At 41.4% G+C, this 19519-nt stretch overlaps 1 protein-coding gene across 3 annotated transcripts in view; it reads right to left on the bottom strand.

The window, feature by feature from the left end:
• Positions 1–19519, bottom strand: part of ELMO1 (engulfment and cell motility 1) — a 584995-nt gene that overhangs the window by 388288 nt on the left and 177188 nt on the right. For all 3 annotated transcript variants that reach the window (XM_025292040.3, XM_025292041.3, XM_006053724.4), the window contains exons 5-6: positions 11296–11346; positions 2336–2505 (exon numbers count right to left, since the gene is read on the bottom strand). In XM_025292040.3, the coding sequence (XP_025147825.1) occupies positions 2336–2505; positions 11296–11346 (221 nt within the window). The remainder of the gene's footprint in view (positions 1–2335; positions 2506–11295; positions 11347–19519) is intronic.

Below are 19519 nucleotides of genomic sequence, written 5' to 3'. Positions count from 1 at the left end.
CTGAAACTGGTTCTAGTACATTGTTTTTGATATGCCAATGGCTGAGATTCAGATAAATCAATAAATGTGGGAACACATTTATGTTTTTGTTTAACATGTTACAAATGTAATGGAGGCAGAAGCTCCCAGGGCTCACTATCCCACCAGAAGTGGTAATGGGTGTGAAGAAGGGCCTACCATGTATGGCAAGCTCATGAAGTCATCCACAGTCACCAGTGAATGTGTTTGTAATCACAACTCGCAATCCACTGTCCACTAGTAACAAGAAGTGAGGAATCTGATACACTCCTCACTGGATTCTAGCCTGGAGCTTCTGACAGACAGAATCCTCTTTCTCCTTTTCCTTGGGTGAGCCTCATGGATGGCTAAACTTATTCAACTTCCCTTCAAGTTGCTGCTTCAAGCATCAACTCCAATTTACAGTAACCACTTTGGATTTTGATAACACCCAGAATTTGAGATTCCCTGGCCTACTCCAAGTCCATGTTTGCCAAAAATTTAATAAGCCGAGTTTTAGTCATCATTTAAAAAATAGATAATGAGATAGTTGGATGCATCACTGACTCAATGGACATGAATTTGAGCAAGCTCTGGGAGACTTGAAGGATAGGGAAGCCTGGCATGCTGCAGTCCATGAGGTCACAAAGAGTCAGACACAACTGAGCAGCTAAACAACAACAACAAAACAGATAATACTGTCTACAACTGACCCTTTCCAGATCACCCAATCCTGATTCCCAGTCCTCTTGGATTAGATTTTCCCCACTTCCATTATTCACTCCTAGATATTTTCTCTACTTGTCTGTGAAGTAAGACCCCCCCAACTCCAAACTCTGGAGAACATTCTAATATAGGAGATATTTCTATTGTTATAAAACATGCTCTTTGAAATAGAAAAAAAGAATCTTTTATTAGCCAGTAGCAGAGGCTAAATAATGCCAAGTGTAGGAGGAGACAGGAAGGAAGAAAGGAAGGAAGGGAGGCAGTGGGCTGAGACAGGTTTCTACTATGTACAGTCATCAGGTCATTCTTTAAATCACCACATACTGAACAGAGATTTAAATAACCCAGGTTTAAACTGCAGTTCTCAGTGATATTTACTCTTTCCTAATAAATACCTACCCCAGCTCTGCACATTATTCGTTTGGCATTATTACTATGTAGTTGGCTGGCTCAGCATCCCCACAAGGTCTAACTGACATACTCTAATAGTCTTTACCAGTAGCACCTGACCATATAGAAATGAGCAGTTTCCTGTGGACCCTAAGCTGTCATTCTGTGGTCAAGGGAATGATCTGTCCACACATATAAAAGCTAGGTCCATCTAGCTCCTTAGACTTCACAGTCACACCACAGAATCAAACCTTTCCCTAAGAAGATGAACTCCTCAATCAGAAATGCCCATTCCTTCCTTGCTCAGGATAGAACTCAAACTCCTTAAAGCCCATTCACTGACACCCTCCTGTAAGGTTCCATGGGATGTAACTGGTCCAACCTCTAGCTTCCCAGCCCTCAGGAGAAATTGCACCTCAACTGAATTCTGCCTCTAAAAAGTTTTGGATGGCAAGATTCACATCTTGTAAAATTTTCCCGACTTCTAATTTTTTGTACACAGTGGGTACCTAATAAATGCTTATCGTGCATACATGCTAAGTCGCTTCAGCTATGTCCGACTCTTTGCCACCCTATGGACTGTAGCCCACCAGGCTCCTCTGTATGGGGGATTCTCTAGGCAAGAATACTGAAGTGGGTTGCCGTGCCCTCCTCCAGGGGATCTTCCCGACCCAAGGATCACACCCATGTCTCTTTATATCTCCTGCATTGGCACGTGGGTTCTTTACTGCTAGCACTACCTGGGAAGCTGAATGTTTATTGTACTTAATGGTAAATAACTAAATACATGTATTTGATCAGTCAAATGTTAATGTAAAAAAACAATTACTTTAGGCATGCTATTTAGACCTGATTTAAGACTCTGAAATCTAAGGAGGTATTCTAACTTTCTTTAAAAATGGAGTCGGGGAGGAGAATTCTTTTTGCAGATAAGCAAAGGATGTGAGGGATTTATATTTTAAAGAACTATAATTTGTGTTGGAAAGGCCCTTAGAGATAATGACCTAATATTTCTCCTTCTAAATCTGAAATTTCAGACTGTGTTAGATACTGACTAGTTGGTGGGTGGAGAACATAGTGATCCTTAACAAAACCACACCCCACACACTATCTTAAACGCCATTTTTTTTCCTGAGCCTAGGCAATTTCTGGTATTTAAAACTAGAAATTCTAAGAACAAGGAAAGTATACCCAGAATGAAGTCTAGATAAAAGGTGCTTACTCGGTGCCACTTTCCACCATCTGTGTCAAGAGAGAGATGCCGTCCAGATTTATAAACTCCTGGGCAAATGTGACGTCCCGGGAGAGGCTGGCCAAGTCCTTCAGGGCCTCCAGCTTGGCGTCCATACTCGATGACTGGATTCGCTCATGGAGCTGCTGGGCGTTTTGAGCCTCACCGGAAAGAAAAACAAAGCAAAGAGTGTTCACAGAGGAAACCACCACAGATCAAAAAAATAAATAAATAAAATCACCATCTCATTGAGAAAGGAAGAAACAAAGGCCAAATGCACAAGTTCAGTTAAGTATTACAAACCACGGGAGGTTTCCAACCATAATGACTTCACCTTCAGGCAATGCTTGTCAATTTCACAACAAAAATCAGTTGCCTTTCTTTGACAGGACCCATATTCCCATCTCAAGGAGAAGCAAGAGCCCAAGAACAGTAAAACCTCAGAAATGGAGCAGGTATGGCAGTGTGGAGGGGAAAAGGGGGAGAATGTTTACTTTTTAAGTAAAATTATTATCTACAAATGACAAAAAGCTATTTGCTTAATTAAGCAATTACACAAATTTATACAGCATGTTCAGCCGTTCAGTCAATACTCTGAGTAATAACTGCCTACACAAAATGTTCAAAAGCGTCATTAGACACCCAAATAATCTTTCGGGGTTACTGAAAATCTTCCAGCACAACACAACGGAGCTTGTAAATTCCACTTTTCAACAACATGTGTTTCATGCGCATTAGTTATTTACAGCATGATTTTAAAACAAAGTAATTAAACAAGCAAACACAAATACAAAAAAAAAATTTAAAACCAAATTAGCAGCTTTGCCTAGAATTAGAGTTCTCATTTTTAAGGCATTGGCACCTGGCTTCTACATCCAAGATAAAAATATACTGGAGGATCTGAATGTCTAGATAATAAGGTGTCTTCACATTATGTGGTTTTCAGGGACAAGCAGCCTAAGAAAGCGACATTGATGCAGGGGTGCAATCCACAAAAACTCAGCCACATTGGGGAGGGGCCTCACGGAGGTATGTTGGGCAGCACGAACGGTTGGTGCAAAGGAAAAACAGAAGGAACAGGCCTGGGATGTCTGCAGGGACAGAAAGAGGACCAGTGTGCCTGCGGTTGGAGGGCAGAGGGGAGCGTGTAAGGAGGTGAGGACAGGCAAACAGACTGGGCCAGGTGGCCTAAGAAGTTCATGAGCAGAAGCAGCAGAGCTGGAGGAATCATGGGTGGTGATGATCTTCCCTGACTGATAGGATGAATTTAAACATCTAGACAAATGTGTGGTACCTTTGGCGCTCTTAAAATAGCTTTCATATTCAAACACTAGAAGCAATGAATATATAAATGCACACATATTTGCATAAACATGACCCAAGGAAACAAATCAAGATATAGCCCACTGTTATTTATGAATTGTAATGTTCTGCATAATTTTTTGTTGCAAGCTTCACTTTTCAAATTTTCCATGAGTCTGTAATATCTTTATATTTGGGGGAAATTTTACATTATTAAAAAATAAAATAGCCTTAGTTTTGATTTTCCAAGCAGTTAGAACAACTGAAAAAGACTCTAATAGCTGTGTGGGTGATTGTATCAGAGAATAAGTATTATTTTCCAGCATTGTCCTAGGAGAGAAAACAAGTTTCATCTTGAGTCACTCAAATAGCATGGTGTGGCTGCCTAGTGTCCTGGGATGAGAAAGTTTTGGGCCCAAGCTCAGAGGCAAATAGCCTCTGAGGGATCACAGTGGACACAGAATAGGTATACACAGTAGATGCGTGCCAAGTATTTACCATCTCTGTTCTTTAAGGTCCTAATTAAAGCTTTTCCCAAGGAATTTCCCGAATTGTTCTGGGTCCATGATACCAGCTAAGAAGTAATCAAAAAAGTCTATAGGCTCACAGATATTTTCAAATGTGCACTCAGTATTGCCCAGTAAGCCAACCAAGTTTCCCTGGAATGTCTGCTGCATGCGTACTAAGTCATCAGTCATGTCTGACTCTTTGTGACCCTATGGACTACAGCCCGCCAGGCTCCTCTGTCCACAGGATTCTCCAGACAAAAATACTGGAGTGAGTTGCCATGCCCTCCTCCAAAGGATCTTGCCAACCCAGGGATTGAAGGTGTGTCTCTTACTCTCCTGCAATGGCAGGTGGGTTCTTTGCCACTAGCGCCACCTAGGAAGCTCCCTCCGAAATGACTCTTTCACATCTTTTCTTCTTTCCTTAAACTCCCTCATTTCCTGCTTCCCTCACACTGGTGATCTTGCCTTACATCTTATTGAGGAAATCAAAGTAATCAGCCAGGAATTTCTGCATCTTCGTATTTCAAAAAGCACAGAGTTCCTTCAGCTTCCTGTTTGCAAGGACACGGCCCCGGGGCGTCTGTGCTCCTGCTCTGCTTCCTTCTGAATCTGTGCACCTGACCCGTTTCCTGTCCAAGGTCAATCGTTCCCTTATCCCGGCCCTAGAGCTGTCACCCTCTCACCTTCTCAGGCATCTGCCCCTACTGTGTCCCCCTTTCTTTTGTACATCAGTCTCTCTCTGTGCAGTAGATCAGGTCCAGCTGCAAACATCTCTAACAGGCCCTGTTTTAAAAACAAATGAAAAGATGTGTACATTTGTCACACCTTTGCACATTGAGTCAATTCACTTCGAGCCAGGCCCTCGTTTCACTGCTTCCATTCTCCACAACAGTTCTGGAATTAAGAGTGGGTCTAAAATTGTCACTCACCTCACCTCACATTCTCCTCCTCACCTCCATCCACGAGCTTCCATACTCACCCCCATCTACCCAGACAACATCTCCACGACGCCCTGTCTACCTCGCTCATCTGGTCCTCCATACCTTCTCAGCAGGCCTCAGCACACCTAAGTGTGCCTAACAGACTCCTAACTGCCTGGTTGACGTGTCCTCATGGACACAGGACAGGCATCTCCAATTCTTCATTTCCCGCTTCCTAAACTTTCTATTCCAGTAAGCAGCACTGCTGTTGATTGTGCCCAAACACCAGGGACATCCTTGCAGTCTCCCTCAAGGAGAACCAAAGCCCCAGGATCAGGAAGTGCTGGGGCCTGCCCTCCAACACTCCTTCAGACCCTCCATGTCCAGAACACACAGGCAGCCCGCGCCATCATCTCCAACTGGCACTGCCACCCCGTCTCCTAACCCGGCCCCTTGACACTGGCAGTCTGTTCCAGGGCAGCACCCAGAGTAATCCTGTCCCCTCCTCTGCCTAAAAGCTTCCACTGGCTTCCCTCTGTGTTAAGCTCATAGGGCGACGGCAATAAACAGAACTTAAGACATCCTGCCATCTGTTTTAGGTTTCTCAGCTCAGGAGAAAGAAATTGGCTCAAAAAATCACTAACAGTCTTACAGTTAAGAATCTCTGACAACCTGAATCCACAGAGTGACTGAGGTAACAGTTTTTCTTTTCGCCACAGTAACTGGCCCCCCAAATCAGCGCAGCAGGCTCTTTAACCCAGATGTTTCTAATATCAGTTCCCCAAATGCAAGAGAGCAGAAGGCAGAGTTGCACTTAAAGCAGACGAAGCAACAGCAGATACTTGATAAGCAATTTTATTTAATTTGTCCACATGGGCCAAAATGAGGGATAAGAGGCAAGAAGAGTTCAGGTCATATATAAAAGGGCTCTTAAAAATCTAATAGTTTGGAATACTGGAATGGTTTTAGCATGGAATGTCATGATTCATCTCTCGTATACTGTAGTGATATTATGAAATTTGTTTGCAGATTTATTTAATTAAAAATAACATCAGCCAGGACTTCCCTGGTGCTCCAGTGGCTGATTCCGTGCTACCACCACAAGAGGAACAGGTTCGATGCCTGATCAGGGAAGATCCCATATGCTACAGTTCAGTTCAGCTCAGTTCAGTCATTCAGTCATGTCCGACTCTTTGTGACCCCATGAATCACAGCACACCAGGCCTCCCTGTCCATCACCAACTCCCGGAGTTCACTCAAATTCATGTCCATCGAGTCGGTGATGCCATCCAGCCATCTGTCATCCCCTTCTCCTCCTGCCCCCAATCCCTCCCAGCATCAGAGTCTTTTCCAATGAGTCAACTCTTCGCATGAGGTGGCCAAAGGACTGGAGTTTCAGCTCTAGCATCATTCCTTCCAAAGAAATCCCAGGGCTGATCTCCTTCAGAAAGGACTGGTTGGATCTCCTTGCAGTCCAAGGGACTCTCAAGAGTCTTCTCCAACACCACAGTTCAAAAGCATCAATTCTTCGGCGCTCAGCTTTCTTCACAGTCCAACTCTCACATCCATACATGACCACAGGAAAAACTATAGACTTGACTAGACAGACCTTTGTTGGCAAAGTAATGTCTCTGGTTTTCAATATGCTATCTAGGTTGGTCATAACTTTTCTTCCAAGGAGTAAGCGTCTTTTAAATTCATGGCTGCAGTCACCATCTGCAGTGATTCTGGAGCCCCCCAAAATTAAGTCTGACACCGTTTCCACTGTTTCCCCATCTATTTCCCATGAAGTGATGGGGCCAGATGCCATGATCTTCATTTTCTGAATGTTGAGTTTTAAGCCAACTTTTTCACTCTCCTCTTTCACCTTCATCAAGCGGCTTTTTAGTTCCTCTTCACTTTCTGCCATAAGAGTGGTGTCATCTGCATATCTGAGGTTATTGATATCAATATGTTATTGATATTTCTCCCGGCAATCTTGATTCCAGCTTGTGCTTCTTCCAGCCCAGCATTTCTCATGATGTACTCTGCATATAAGTTAAATAAGCAGAGTGACAATATACAGTCTTGACATACTCCTTTTCCTATTTGGAACCAGTCTGTTGTTCCATGTCCAGTTCTAACTGTTGCTTCCTGACCTGCATACAGGTTTCTCAAGAGGCAGGTAAGGTGGTCTGGTATTCCCATCTCTTTCAGAATTTCCCACAGTTTGTTGTGATCCACACAGTCAAAGGCTTTGGCATAGTCAATAAAGCAGAAATAGATGTTTTTCTGGAACTCTCTTGCTTTTTCCATGATCCAGCAGATGTTGGCAATTTGATCTCTGGTTCCTCTGCCTTTTCTAAAACCAGCTTGAACATCTGGAAGTTCACGATTCACGTATTGCTGAAGCCCAGCTTGGAGAATTTTGAGCATTACTTTACTAGCGTGTGAGATGAGTGCAATTTTGCGGTAGTTTGAGCATTCTTTGGCATTGCCTTTCTTTGGGATTGGAATGAAAACTGACCTTTTCCAGTCCTGTGGCCACTGCTGAGTTTTCCAAATTAGCTGGCTTATTGAGTCCAGCAGGGTGCAGCCAAAATAAAATAAAATAACAGCAGCACATGGTACAGAAATATGTATTATCAGAAGTTATAAAGTGAAAAATAGAGTTAGCATAATGCTAAAAGTTTCTTGTGGTATTCCTTGAGAACCATTTCTATTCTTTTATTGACATATACCTATTTTCCCTGTGCATCAGGGGGATGACTCTACACACCGTGTTCTGCAACCTGCTTTGGCACTTAACACAATTCTGAGGTGCCTCTGATGCAGCACATGCCACATTCTTTTTCACACCTACACAGTATTCTGTCACACAGTTATCACCTAATGCATTTAACTAGTCCCAACTGATAGTTAATAGGTTCCAGCTTTTGATTATTGAAAGCAATGATGCATACAGCCCTGTATGGATGTGTATGGGGTGTGTGTGTGTCTGTGTCTGTGTGTCTGTGTGTGTATCCTACAGTGCTTTTGTGAGACTATCTATTGGATAAATTCCCAGCAGTAAAATTGTCAGAACAAAGACACATGCATTTTAAGCTTGGGTGAATACAGCTAAATTGCTCTCCAAAAAGGCTGTACCAATTTATACTTTTGACCCCACAGCATCTTTGCCTCGTGCCTTGATTATCAAGAAGTGTACATTTTCATCTCTTTTTTGAGAGGAAGATTAAATTTCTTCTTTCACAGCTATAGGTATATAGCCATATATAGGTCTATGTAGATCCTGCTTGGCAAGATAAGATAGATAAATATATAGATTTATAGACAGAGAGAAAGAGATCATTTTTGTTTATAGATTTTGGACCATCTATTTTGGGGGCAGTTTATTTATTCACAAGGGATCCTGCAATTTGAGGAATTAACCCTCCATTTATTACTTACATTGCCAATAGTTTTTCTTAATTTGCTATTTTTTACTTTGTTTCTGGAATTTTTCCCAAACATGAAAGTTCTGTGGTGGTGTTTTTATTTTTGGTAATCAAATTTATTAATCTTTTTCTTTGTAACTTCTGAGTTTTGTGTCCTATTTAGAACTTAGAATTGCTTTCCATACTCCAAAACTACAAATATATTTACTATAAAAACTTTCCAAAACAAAAATTTCAGGAATGTGAAAACAATGGTCTGGAAACCTAGGCTTCCTCTATTAATAATAACAGGAACAGTAGTCAAAATTTATGTAAAACATGCTTCATGCAACATGTGACCTCAGGTTAGATTTCCATAGCTATTATTAATATTATCATGACAGATACAAGGAAATACTACTTAGCAGCATAACCTGAAGGTCTTCAAACATTTAAATGCTCAAAAACTCACACATATTCACACACATTTCCAGGGTGGGTTCATGGCTATGTTTTCATACCACTGGGGAGATAGATAAGGATATGACATCTAAAAAAGATATATATTTAAGATGGTCAGTAGAGAGACTGTCTGAAGATATGCAACATAGAGGAAGACCATATGCCAAGTGTTGGGCTATTAAAAGAATAACTATGCAGTTTTTTTTAAATCTTTTATTATTAATGCCCTATTTTGTTAGGAATAATCCAGAAAGAATAGTTTTATAACAGAGTAAGACTGAAAATAAATCCATCAAAATGCCATTGATAGAGTGGACATGAGCTGCACATTACCTAAAACAAGAGTGTGTGCATGCATGTGTCTATGAGTGTGGGCGAGTGTGAGTACTGTGGCTACAGAGAGAGTTCAGCTGAGGTAGATACAATAACTTGTAAAAGTTAGCACACCACCATTTGCTGGTTTCTCTATGGTACTCTAACACCTCCTTGCAAATTCAATAGAGACAGTTCTCAAAAATATATTTTTATTGTGTATATAAGAAGTGAAAGAGTTAGCATATGCTGACCCATATTTTTTCAGTCAAACACAAAATCTTTAAAAAGAAAATCTACCAGCAACAAACAAAGTTTAAAGATCCAATATGTCTTGCTTATAGAGTAATTCCCAATGCTAGACTCCATGGCTACAGTCAAACTATAAAGTGCTTACTTAAAGTGCAGGAGCTTGGACTCTATTCTAAGATGTCATTATTCAGCTTCTCTTTGAAGGCCCAGACATCAGCATTTTTAAAGTTCTCCCAATGATTCAACTTTGGGGACCACTATTCTCTGGCAAATGTAAACTAGTCTCTTGCAGGGGGACTCTATTGGATACTGTTGTTTTTGTGCACTGGTTTTTGCACATCTCCCTTCACTGTGCTGGGTACACGAAGGGCACAAGCTGCAGTGTCCCCAGTGAGGCCAAGTCACCCCACAGTGTCAGCACGTTGGCTTTCTGGATGCCGAGAAACTTCACCCTGACAAACACTAACCTTCTTGCAAGCAGTAGCTTGGCACTGCAGAAATTTTGTTCATGAAGCCAAGGCGTAGATTAAAAAAAAAAAAATGGTGCCTTTCTAATTCTGAGATGAAACAAAAGTAAGGTATGCTCTTTCTTCCCATCAACCAGATGAATAATTTCAACAGGACATATAGGAACTACAAAACCCAAATGAAACCATGGTCTCTAAAAGTCAAATTAATGTGAATTCATGCTAACTGAAGTAAGGTCAGTGCTAAAGCAGACAAAAATGTCTTGGCTCAACATGGAGTCACTGAAAAATGAGTGTGAATGGTAATTTCCCTTAAGTGGGAAAGAAGGTACCAAAAGCCAGTTTAGCCAACTCCAGCAGCGTATTCTATTGAGCCCATCACTGTGTTTATGCTCAAGATGTTACTGGGTAAAATGTTTAGGTGTTTGTAAGCCTCTCTAATGTAATTTTCAACAAGAAGAATTTGTGGTGGTTACAGTACCCACAATTTAATTTTAGCCAGATGCTTTTCCCAATTTTTAAATTTATTTTTAGCCTAGCACATGGCTTCAGTGGAAACTGAAAATGAGAGCTAGACACAGTTTTCATCACATATGCAGAGTGAAAATAGTAACACTTGGTGTATTTTGTGCAGATTGTTTTTTAGGAAAGTGATAAAATGCACTGTGAAAAAAACATAGTTTAAATATGCTAATGTTACTACCCAAAGTCTCCATAAGCAAGTACGAAAGATCAAGTTAAGCAATACAGTTGGCTACAGTAATATAAATATACTGTAGCATTTTGTTTAGCAGTTTTTATTTGGAAAACTTGAAAGGGTTTTTTTCTAGAATCAGCTGTCAGTGAAACAACAGAAGTGGCAAATATTTCTATACTATATATTTGATGAATCGTCACGATAACTGACCAAACCTTAGGAAATACTTAAACATTTTCACTCTTCCATACACAGACACACACCTTTTGACTTTCAAGGGAAGTTTAACAGGCTGTCTCTAGTTGCGTTCCCTTTGTTTGTTCAGATAGTCTTAGGTGGATCTGTGGGTAGGTAGGTAAAACCGATTCGCAGAGTAGAGTTATCCTATCTATGTTTTGAGAATTGTTGATATGACCACGAAATTCAAACTTTAAAGTGAATTTACTTGCACATAACCTGGAACAAAAACTTCCTTTTCTGTGCCAGGAAATCAAAGGGGGGCATTCCTGCTACTCCAGAATAGGGGAACACTCCAAAAATCTTTTGTTTCACATGAGTCACCTTGAAAATTTAATATTCCATAATCACGTATAACAAACTGCAAATCACAGAACCACAAACAAGCATCAACTTACCGGAGATGTGGTTAATCGAAGGATAGTGCCATTTTTTATTTCATTTCTATTCTGGAAAAGAAAAAAAAAACTGTAAATCTTCAAGTGGAAGCTTGGGAAAGAAGAACACAAAGGCACATATCACCTAACAGAGAGTCTATATATAAATAATATGCATTCATATGATTCGGTCTATTCTTACTTGAATAATTTTTAATTCTTTCTACAAAGGACTTTAAACTGGGTCCCAGATGCATTAACTTTATTTCCCCCTTCAATTCTTTTTTTTTAATTTAATTTTAATTTTATTTTAGAGTATAGCTGACTTATTGTGTTGTGATAGTTTCACGTGTATAGCAAAGTGATTCAGTTATACATATGCATATATTCTTTTTCTGATTCTTTTCCTATATATGTTATTACAGAATACTGTATAGAGCTCCTTGTGCTATATAGTAGGTCCTTGCTGATTATCCATTTTTATATGTAGTAATGTATACATGTTAATCCTAAACTCCTAATTTATCCCTCCACTCCTCCCTTTCCCCTATGGTAACCATAAGTTTGCTTTTGATGTCTGTGAGTCTATTTCCGTTCTGTTTCTTTCTATCATCATGGACAGCATACACCACAGAGGAAGTGAATATGAACCCAGAGAATAGATATATGGGACACAAGGATAGCAATCAAAACAAGCAAGTTTAAAAGATTATTAAAAGGAGTATTATCCAGCAAAATCATTCCTACATACATACTCACGAGAACCGAAACTACATAACCATACAATAACTTGTACCTGAATATTCAGAGAAATTTTATTCATAACGGCCAAGGTATAAACAACCCAAATATCCATCAGCAGATGACTGGATAAACAAAACATGGTAAATCCATTCAATGGAATATTACTAAGCCATTAAAAGAAACAAAGTATTGATTCATGCTACCACATGATCTTGAAAACATTAAGTGAAAGAATTGAGATGCAAAAGCTATGTATTTTATGATTCCATTTGTCGAAAGAGGTCCATCTATAGAGACAAGGAAGCAGACTAATGGTTTCAAAGGGCTGATGGAGGAGGATTTGGGAGTGAGTGTTAACCGGCACAGGAATTTTTTTTCAGGGGTGATGAAAATGCTCTAAAATTGATGGTGGTGATGATTTTAGAAATCTGTGAATATAGTGAAATCCAACAAATTGAAAAATTAAAAGCCAATGAATTAAAGAGCCTCTTGATGAAGATGAAAGAGGAGAGTGAAAAAGCTGGCTTAAAACTCAGCATTCAAACAACAAAGATCATGGCATCCGGTCCCATCACTTTATGGCAAATAGAGGGGGAAACAATGGAAACAGTGAGAGACTTTATCTTCTTGGGCTTCAAAATCACTGCAGATGGTGACTGCAGCCATGAAATTAAAAGACACTTGCTCCTTGGAAGAAAAACAATGACAAACCTAGACAGCATATTAAAAAGCAGATATATTACTTTGCCTAAAAAGGTCCATATAGTCAAAGCTATGGTTTTTCCAGTAGTCATGTAGGGATGTGAGAGCTGGACAATAAAAATGGTTGAGCACCAAAGAATTGATATATTTGAGCTACAGTGCTGGAGTAGATTCTGGAGAGTCCCTTGGAGAGCAAAGAGATCAAACCAGTCAATCCTAAAGGAAATCAACCTTGAATATTCATTGGAAGGACTGATAATGAAGCTCCAATACTTAGGACACCTGATATAAAAAGCTGACTCACTGGAAAAGACCCTGATGCTGGGAAAGATTGAAGGCAGGAGGACAAGGGGACGACAAAGGATGAGACGGTTGGATGGCATCACCCACTCGATGGACATGAGTTTGAGCAAGCTCTGGAAGATGGTGAAGGACAGGGAAGCCTGGTGTGCTGTAGTCCATGGGGTTGCAAAGAGTTGGACATGACTGAGCAACTGAACAACAACAACAACAGCAACAAACTGAACACTTTAACAGGTGAATTTTTGGTCCATGAATTATCTCAATAAAGTTGTTCTCTTTTTTGGGAAAAAAAAAAGTTAAGGAATCTGGTTTCTGGTTTCTTAACATTTGCTGGTTTCTATTGAACGTTGCCTTGAAGTTAAGAACAAACAGCATATATGAGCAGATTCCAAATTGGTCCATCTCCACTCAGCAAGTGTATTGGAAGTGAGTGTTCTGAAGCTTTCACTTAGCATCTTTGGCATGCGAAGGAGAATTTCACTGGCAGTTTCCTCTTCTGCCACCAGAGTATGCACCATGCTCAGCTTTCAGGAGTTGACCTTCTGGGAGTCACACCACCGCATCCCCCACCCTGGAGCACTGAGCCAGGAGGTTAATAAAGTGCCTTGTGGGTCAATCTCCTGCACCATTTCCAACAAGCCACAAGCTAGAATTTGCTCAGGATGCAGCAGGCACATTGGAGTAGTAGGAAATTTCTCAGAATGAGATGCCATAAACACAGAATACTCACTCTCACCCTCAGCCAATTCTGATGACTTATTGGAAAATGAATTTTCTAGAACAATTATCTGAAAGAGAGCAGGCCTCAGGCCAGTACTTTCTCCCAAAGAAATCCTAATCTGAACATTTTACACTGAGTTCAGCAGGCCTGAAAGCTCCACACTGCTGGATCCAAACTTTCCTCGGGCGATTTCAGCCCAATTTAGAGCATCCCCAGCCAGACACCCTGGGCCACCTCTTGAGAGAGCAAGGTCTTCATTACCGGAAGTGTGTAGGCAAGGGCTGAATGACCACTGGGCAGCCCAGCTCAGTTATGATGGTGAAATGAATTTCAGTCTTTTTTTAAAAAATCTTTCAACTCTAAAATTCTATGTCTCTAAGAGAAATGGAGAGGAAAACCACAAATACTCATTATAGAATATTAAGAAAGCCAAATAGATAGCTACGTCTTTCCTGCTCAGGTTTTATATGAATCAAGAAATAAAGGAGTCAGAAGGTGAAAGCCTAAAATATCTCCTTTATTAGTGTTTATGGAACACAGGGCTGAGAATGATAACCAGCAGACAGCTAACTAAACCCTCAGATTAGCATACCTGTTGAGGTTAAGACCCAAGGCGGGTTCCTTCCCAAGAGGAAAAGGGGGCCTAGTTTATTCTTCCCAAGTAACAAATCAAGCAGGAAAAGAGGGTATAAAAAGGCCTGGAGGGTTTAGCAATAATCTTTCCTTGTGATAATTAGTAGTGGTGATGAAGCATTCCTAATAAAAGCGGTAAATTAACATTTATTGAAAAGCACTGGGGTGAGGGATTTGGGGTTTTGTTGGAATGGTTATTTAACCATCATAATAATCTTATGTTCACTTTAAAGATAAGAAACCAAAGCTGCCAAGAGGATAAGTTATTTGCCCAACATCAAGGAGGGGGAGGGGGGACTGAAACGCCCCAGGGTGGGGGACAGATGACATCAGAGGCTGTGCTCCCTCTGGAAAAGGTAAACAACTTAGGCCTTGCATTTATCGTTAGAGGGGCGAGCGCATCATCTGACTGCCATATATGAGAGCAAAGAAGTAAGTGTGGTATTAACAAATGCTCTGCAGATTCCCAGGTGCTCCCCAGGACGTCCTGGACATGAGGCACTGGGTGGAAGTATGGCTGGGGTGACCTCCATGTTGACTCCTTCCACACAGACTCCTGACTTTCTGGGATCCAAGAATGAGTACTCTGAAGAAAGAGTCTTGAGGATTGCTTATTTAAAACAAAAGCAGTGTCAAAACCACTGACAGGCAGGGCTGGGTTCAAATTCCATCTGACTCACACCACCTTGTAAGCTCAGCGCAAGCTATTCAACCACTCCAATCTAAAATGGGAAGAACAAGTCATTGCTTAGAGAATGTAGCAAGAACCAGATGTGACGTATGAGCTGTGCCTGGCCTAGAATTCATTCAAAATGGGACTGTTACATTGAGAGCAGCATGCATTCCTTCTCAATCGGCAGCTGATTTGCTTTCTGTCTCTTCCTTATCCCCCAAATACATTTTTTAATCAGTGTTTAGTATTTTGGAACAATAGATAAACAACAACAACAACAAAAAAAATAGAAAAGCCACAAATATATGCATTAAAAACTTTAAGGTCCCAACAGAAGGGCAGATCAAACTCAAAGAAAGAGCCAATGGTAGACATCTGCTTCGGAGACTTTTCCATCAAGAAAATCCCCTGGATGCCACCTCTCGTGCCACTGACTGATGATGACGCCTTTGGCTCTCCAAGGAAGTCGAACTTGGGATGTAAACACAGGAAGAGGCTTGGACTTATTCTTATTTCATAAATCTCATCCAGACAGTGTAGGGCATCACTGACGAGTTGGGTTTCCAGCTAGGATAGTCTGAACTAGACCCACATCTCACTTCTTACCTGGGGAATCCGGTACAAGAGACATAGCTGCCCTCTGTGTCCGCTTGTTCATGTGTAAAATAAGGACAGCACCCGTCTCCTAAGGCTGTTCTGAGGATTAACTGAAATAATCCATTTAAAGTGCTTAGGACAGAGAATGGCACCTTGCAAACACTCCTGAAAAAAGTTAGCTGTTTATTATTAAGTGCAAAAATAACATCCGAAAAGCACATTGCTGCATAAGCTTACTTGTTTTGAGCTAGTCTCTATATGTAATCCAGACAGTAAAAATAATAGCGCCATCTAGGCGATCCTGAGTCTCAGACTTCAGGAAGTCAGCAGCACATATCCAGTGGGATAACAAATGCTATCAACCATTCACCTATTCCATCAGCAGATCAGCACGGCTGAGGGGAGGTCTGGCACACAGCATGCTCCACATCAAAGGCTAAGGACCTGGCACCCACTCTTTTATCATACTCTAGGGCCTCTACGTCTGTTTCAGAAGGGACTTCTTTGATGCAGTCCTCCAAGCATCCAGCAAGCGGTGTGTGTGTGTGATTTTACTTACGTATCCTGCCCATTGCCTGCCTCCCTCTACCTCCTGTCCATCCCCTCCAGTTTACGCTGACCAATTCACCTCCATCCGCCGATACTCTGCCCCAGCTGGCAGGGATCCATTCTTCCTTAGTGAAGTGAGTAATACTCTAGGCCAGCTTTGTCTGATCAACAGGTTATGTCAGTGACCTTTGGTAAGCAGATTTCAACAGGATCAATCCAGCAGCATTCAATAGAGGCACTTTTCTCAGGCCAGACAAGGAACATCATTAAATGACTTATAAAAGCATGTGTGTGTGCATGACGGGGGTGCTTCCCTGATGGTTCAGGGATTAAGGAAAAAAAAAAAAAAAAAAAAGACTTTGCACTTCCAATGCAGGAATTGCAAGTTTGATCTCTTATTGGGGAACTAAGATCCCACATGCTCTGTGGTACAGCCAAATTAAAAAAATTAATTTTAAATTTTTTAAAATAAATAAAATTTTTAAAAGATATGCACTTTAAAGAAAAGCATGTGGGGGAAGGAACAGCAACAACAACAAAAAGTGAACTTCCTCCCTCCAAACAGAGAGGGGGATTCTGCAAAACTAAAGACTGGATTCATCAACTCACAGAGCCAAGAAACTGTCCCATGCCCCTCTCTGGGAAATCAGTCTTTAATCCCTGATTCTCATGGGATCTTCATACCACTGGCTTGAGAATCACCATGAGTATTAAAATGCAGATTTCTGGGACTCCCCAGCCCGCCAAGCCACACACTCAGGGGCCTCAGCGGCTACATTTTCACTGTGCTTGCAAATAATTCTGACGCACAGTAAAGTTTAGAATCATCCCGGTCTAATTCATAAGACCAGGCAGCACATTTAGAGTCAGTGTTTGGAATTTCAAGGTAATAAAGTAAGGCAAACAAGACTAACGGCAGCTCCTCAAAAATGAAGAAGAGAGCAGCAGAAAGAACATTTCTGCAGAGAATGTCCTAAAGTAACAGCACACAATGTACGGGAAGAATGACAAGGGGCCCAGTGAAAGCCGCTAAACCCCGCTGTCACAGCTCCTGCCACCCAGCAGTGGCAGACTGTACTAGCCCCTGACATTCACAAGCATCTCCATAGGATGTCTTTGTGCTTCTTCACAGAACCAGCTCAGTGACTCGGCCTCTGTGTGGATCGGATAATAAGATTCCTCAGGAAAACGTCACTGTTGTCATATTTCGCCTTCTGAAATTTGTTTATCTCAGTAGGCCAACTTTCTATGTAGCCAGGCAATATTAAGAATTATTCCCTGGTCAAAAATTCCAAATTCTACCCCCTTCCTGTGACTGAGAAAGGAAAGCAGGAGGTCAGAGGGGGAGGGGGCACTCACAACCAGACCCCGCAAGTCCAGGCAGCTCCCGGACCTTTTCTCTGGTTCTGCCTTTGTCGGTCACTATCTCTCTCCCCTGATGTGATGGAGTCCTTACTTTGAAAATAATACTAGGAAATAACGCTGTTCTTTGCATCCATTACTCAGTCATCACAGAGGCTGATTTTTCACTGTAAACCTGACTCTTTCTATCCTTTATGTGTCCATTTGCATGATCTTCAAATCTTTGGGCTGCGGGAAATAACTGAGGACCACATATGACATGCCGGTTGCTAGGTTACAGAGCAATGCCTCTAGACAGAGGACTACAGGTCTAACATTTGAGGAGGATAGAAATACCCTAAAATAAACCTGAACCCCTAAAGGCCAGGAGAAAAAGGCTGAGAGGTGAGGTGGGGAAAAAGAATAAGAAAGAAAGGGTGGCAAACTCTTCTAAATGCACATTTCCCATAACTAATATTGCAGATTTCCCTGGGGTCCTTACCATCAAGGACCATGTTCCTTCCCAGCCCCACACCCCAGCTCCATATAGCTTTAGCAATTCATCATCATCCATGGATGGAAGGATCTGGATTTGACTTCTTTCCACTCTTTTTTCATGCCACTAACTAGATTCTATTCTCAGTTACTGTCTTTCTTTAATCAATTTATTTTTCATAACACCCATGTACCATTCACACAATTCCCCAAAGCAAAAGAAGATAGACAAGACAGGTGATAAGGAATATTTAGCTAATTACTTATCTGTCCTATGTAAACACAGACCATGATAGGGGAGGGCCTGTTCCATCAGAACGCTTTGTTCTCTTTCTACCTGTAATAAGATCTGGGTAAAAGGAGTGGAGAAAAGCTGGTAGACAGTCCTCAGGAGCCCAGGGAATCTGTGGGATGTAGTGATCCCAGGAGAGGAGCCAGAGGAGAATGCCTGTCCCCCTTTTCATTTTCATCAACTGCTTGTAGGAGACAAAGAACAATGTTTTCTGGAAAAGAGCATGCTTATCTTAAAGGAACAGGCACTACTAGATTTCACTGCTGCTTGGAAAGAGGCACCTTTTAGAAAGCCAGGGAAGATGCTTGCTTTCTCAGCTAATTTCATATGGCAAGAGTGAGACACATCTACCTTTGCCGGTCCTAGGTCCGGGCCCTAGGACCAAAAGCTCAGGGTAGAACCCAATCCATGTCTCTGTTCCTCTAACATCCTAGAGAAAGAACTGATTGAGTCCAATCTGTTAAGAAGTAATAAAAGGTCACTATGTAGATAGCATATTCAAAAGCAGAGACATTACTTTGCCAACAAAGGTCCATCTAGTCAAGGCTATGGTTTTTCCAGTAGTCATGTATGGATGTGAGAGTTGGACTGTGAAGAAAGCTGAGCGCCGAAGAATTGATGCTTTTGAACTGTGGTGTTGGAGAAGACTCTTGAGAGTTCCTTGGACTGCAAGGAGATCCAACCAGTCCATTCTAAAGAAGATCAGTCCTGGGTGTTCTTTGGAAGGAATGATGCTAAAGCTGAAACTCCAGTACTTTGGCCACCTCATGCAAAGAGTTGACTCATTGGAAAAGACTCTGATGCTGGGAGGGATTGGGGGCAGGAGGAGAAGGGGACGACAGAAGACGAGATGGCTGGATGGCATCACTGACTCTATGGACGTGAGTTTGAGTGAACTCCGGGAGTTGGTGATGGACACGGAGGCCTGGCGTGCTGTGATTTATGCGGTTGCAAAGAGTCGGACATGACTGAGCGACTGAACTGAACTGAACTGGACTGATTGTAGATGGTGAATCAACCTTGAAGTCAGAGTAGTCAGTCCCCTTGAACACAGAAGGTGAGGGGGATAATTTTGGTAATACAGACAGTGGGGTAGGCACTAGCAACATCTCAATACAATAAACAAAGAGAAAACATTTAAGGCTTTTGAACATTATGACAGAGGGAATGTTTCAGAGAAATAAATCTGTCAGCA

Source organism: Bubalus bubalis, chromosome 8 (genome assembly GCF_019923935.1).
Source record: "Bubalus bubalis isolate 160015118507 breed Murrah chromosome 8, NDDB_SH_1, whole genome shotgun sequence".
Taxonomy (NCBI): domain Eukaryota; kingdom Metazoa; phylum Chordata; class Mammalia; order Artiodactyla; family Bovidae; genus Bubalus; species Bubalus bubalis.
The sequence above is the reverse complement of the archived record's forward strand: the minus strand, read 5'-3'. Positions and strand labels throughout refer to the sequence as shown.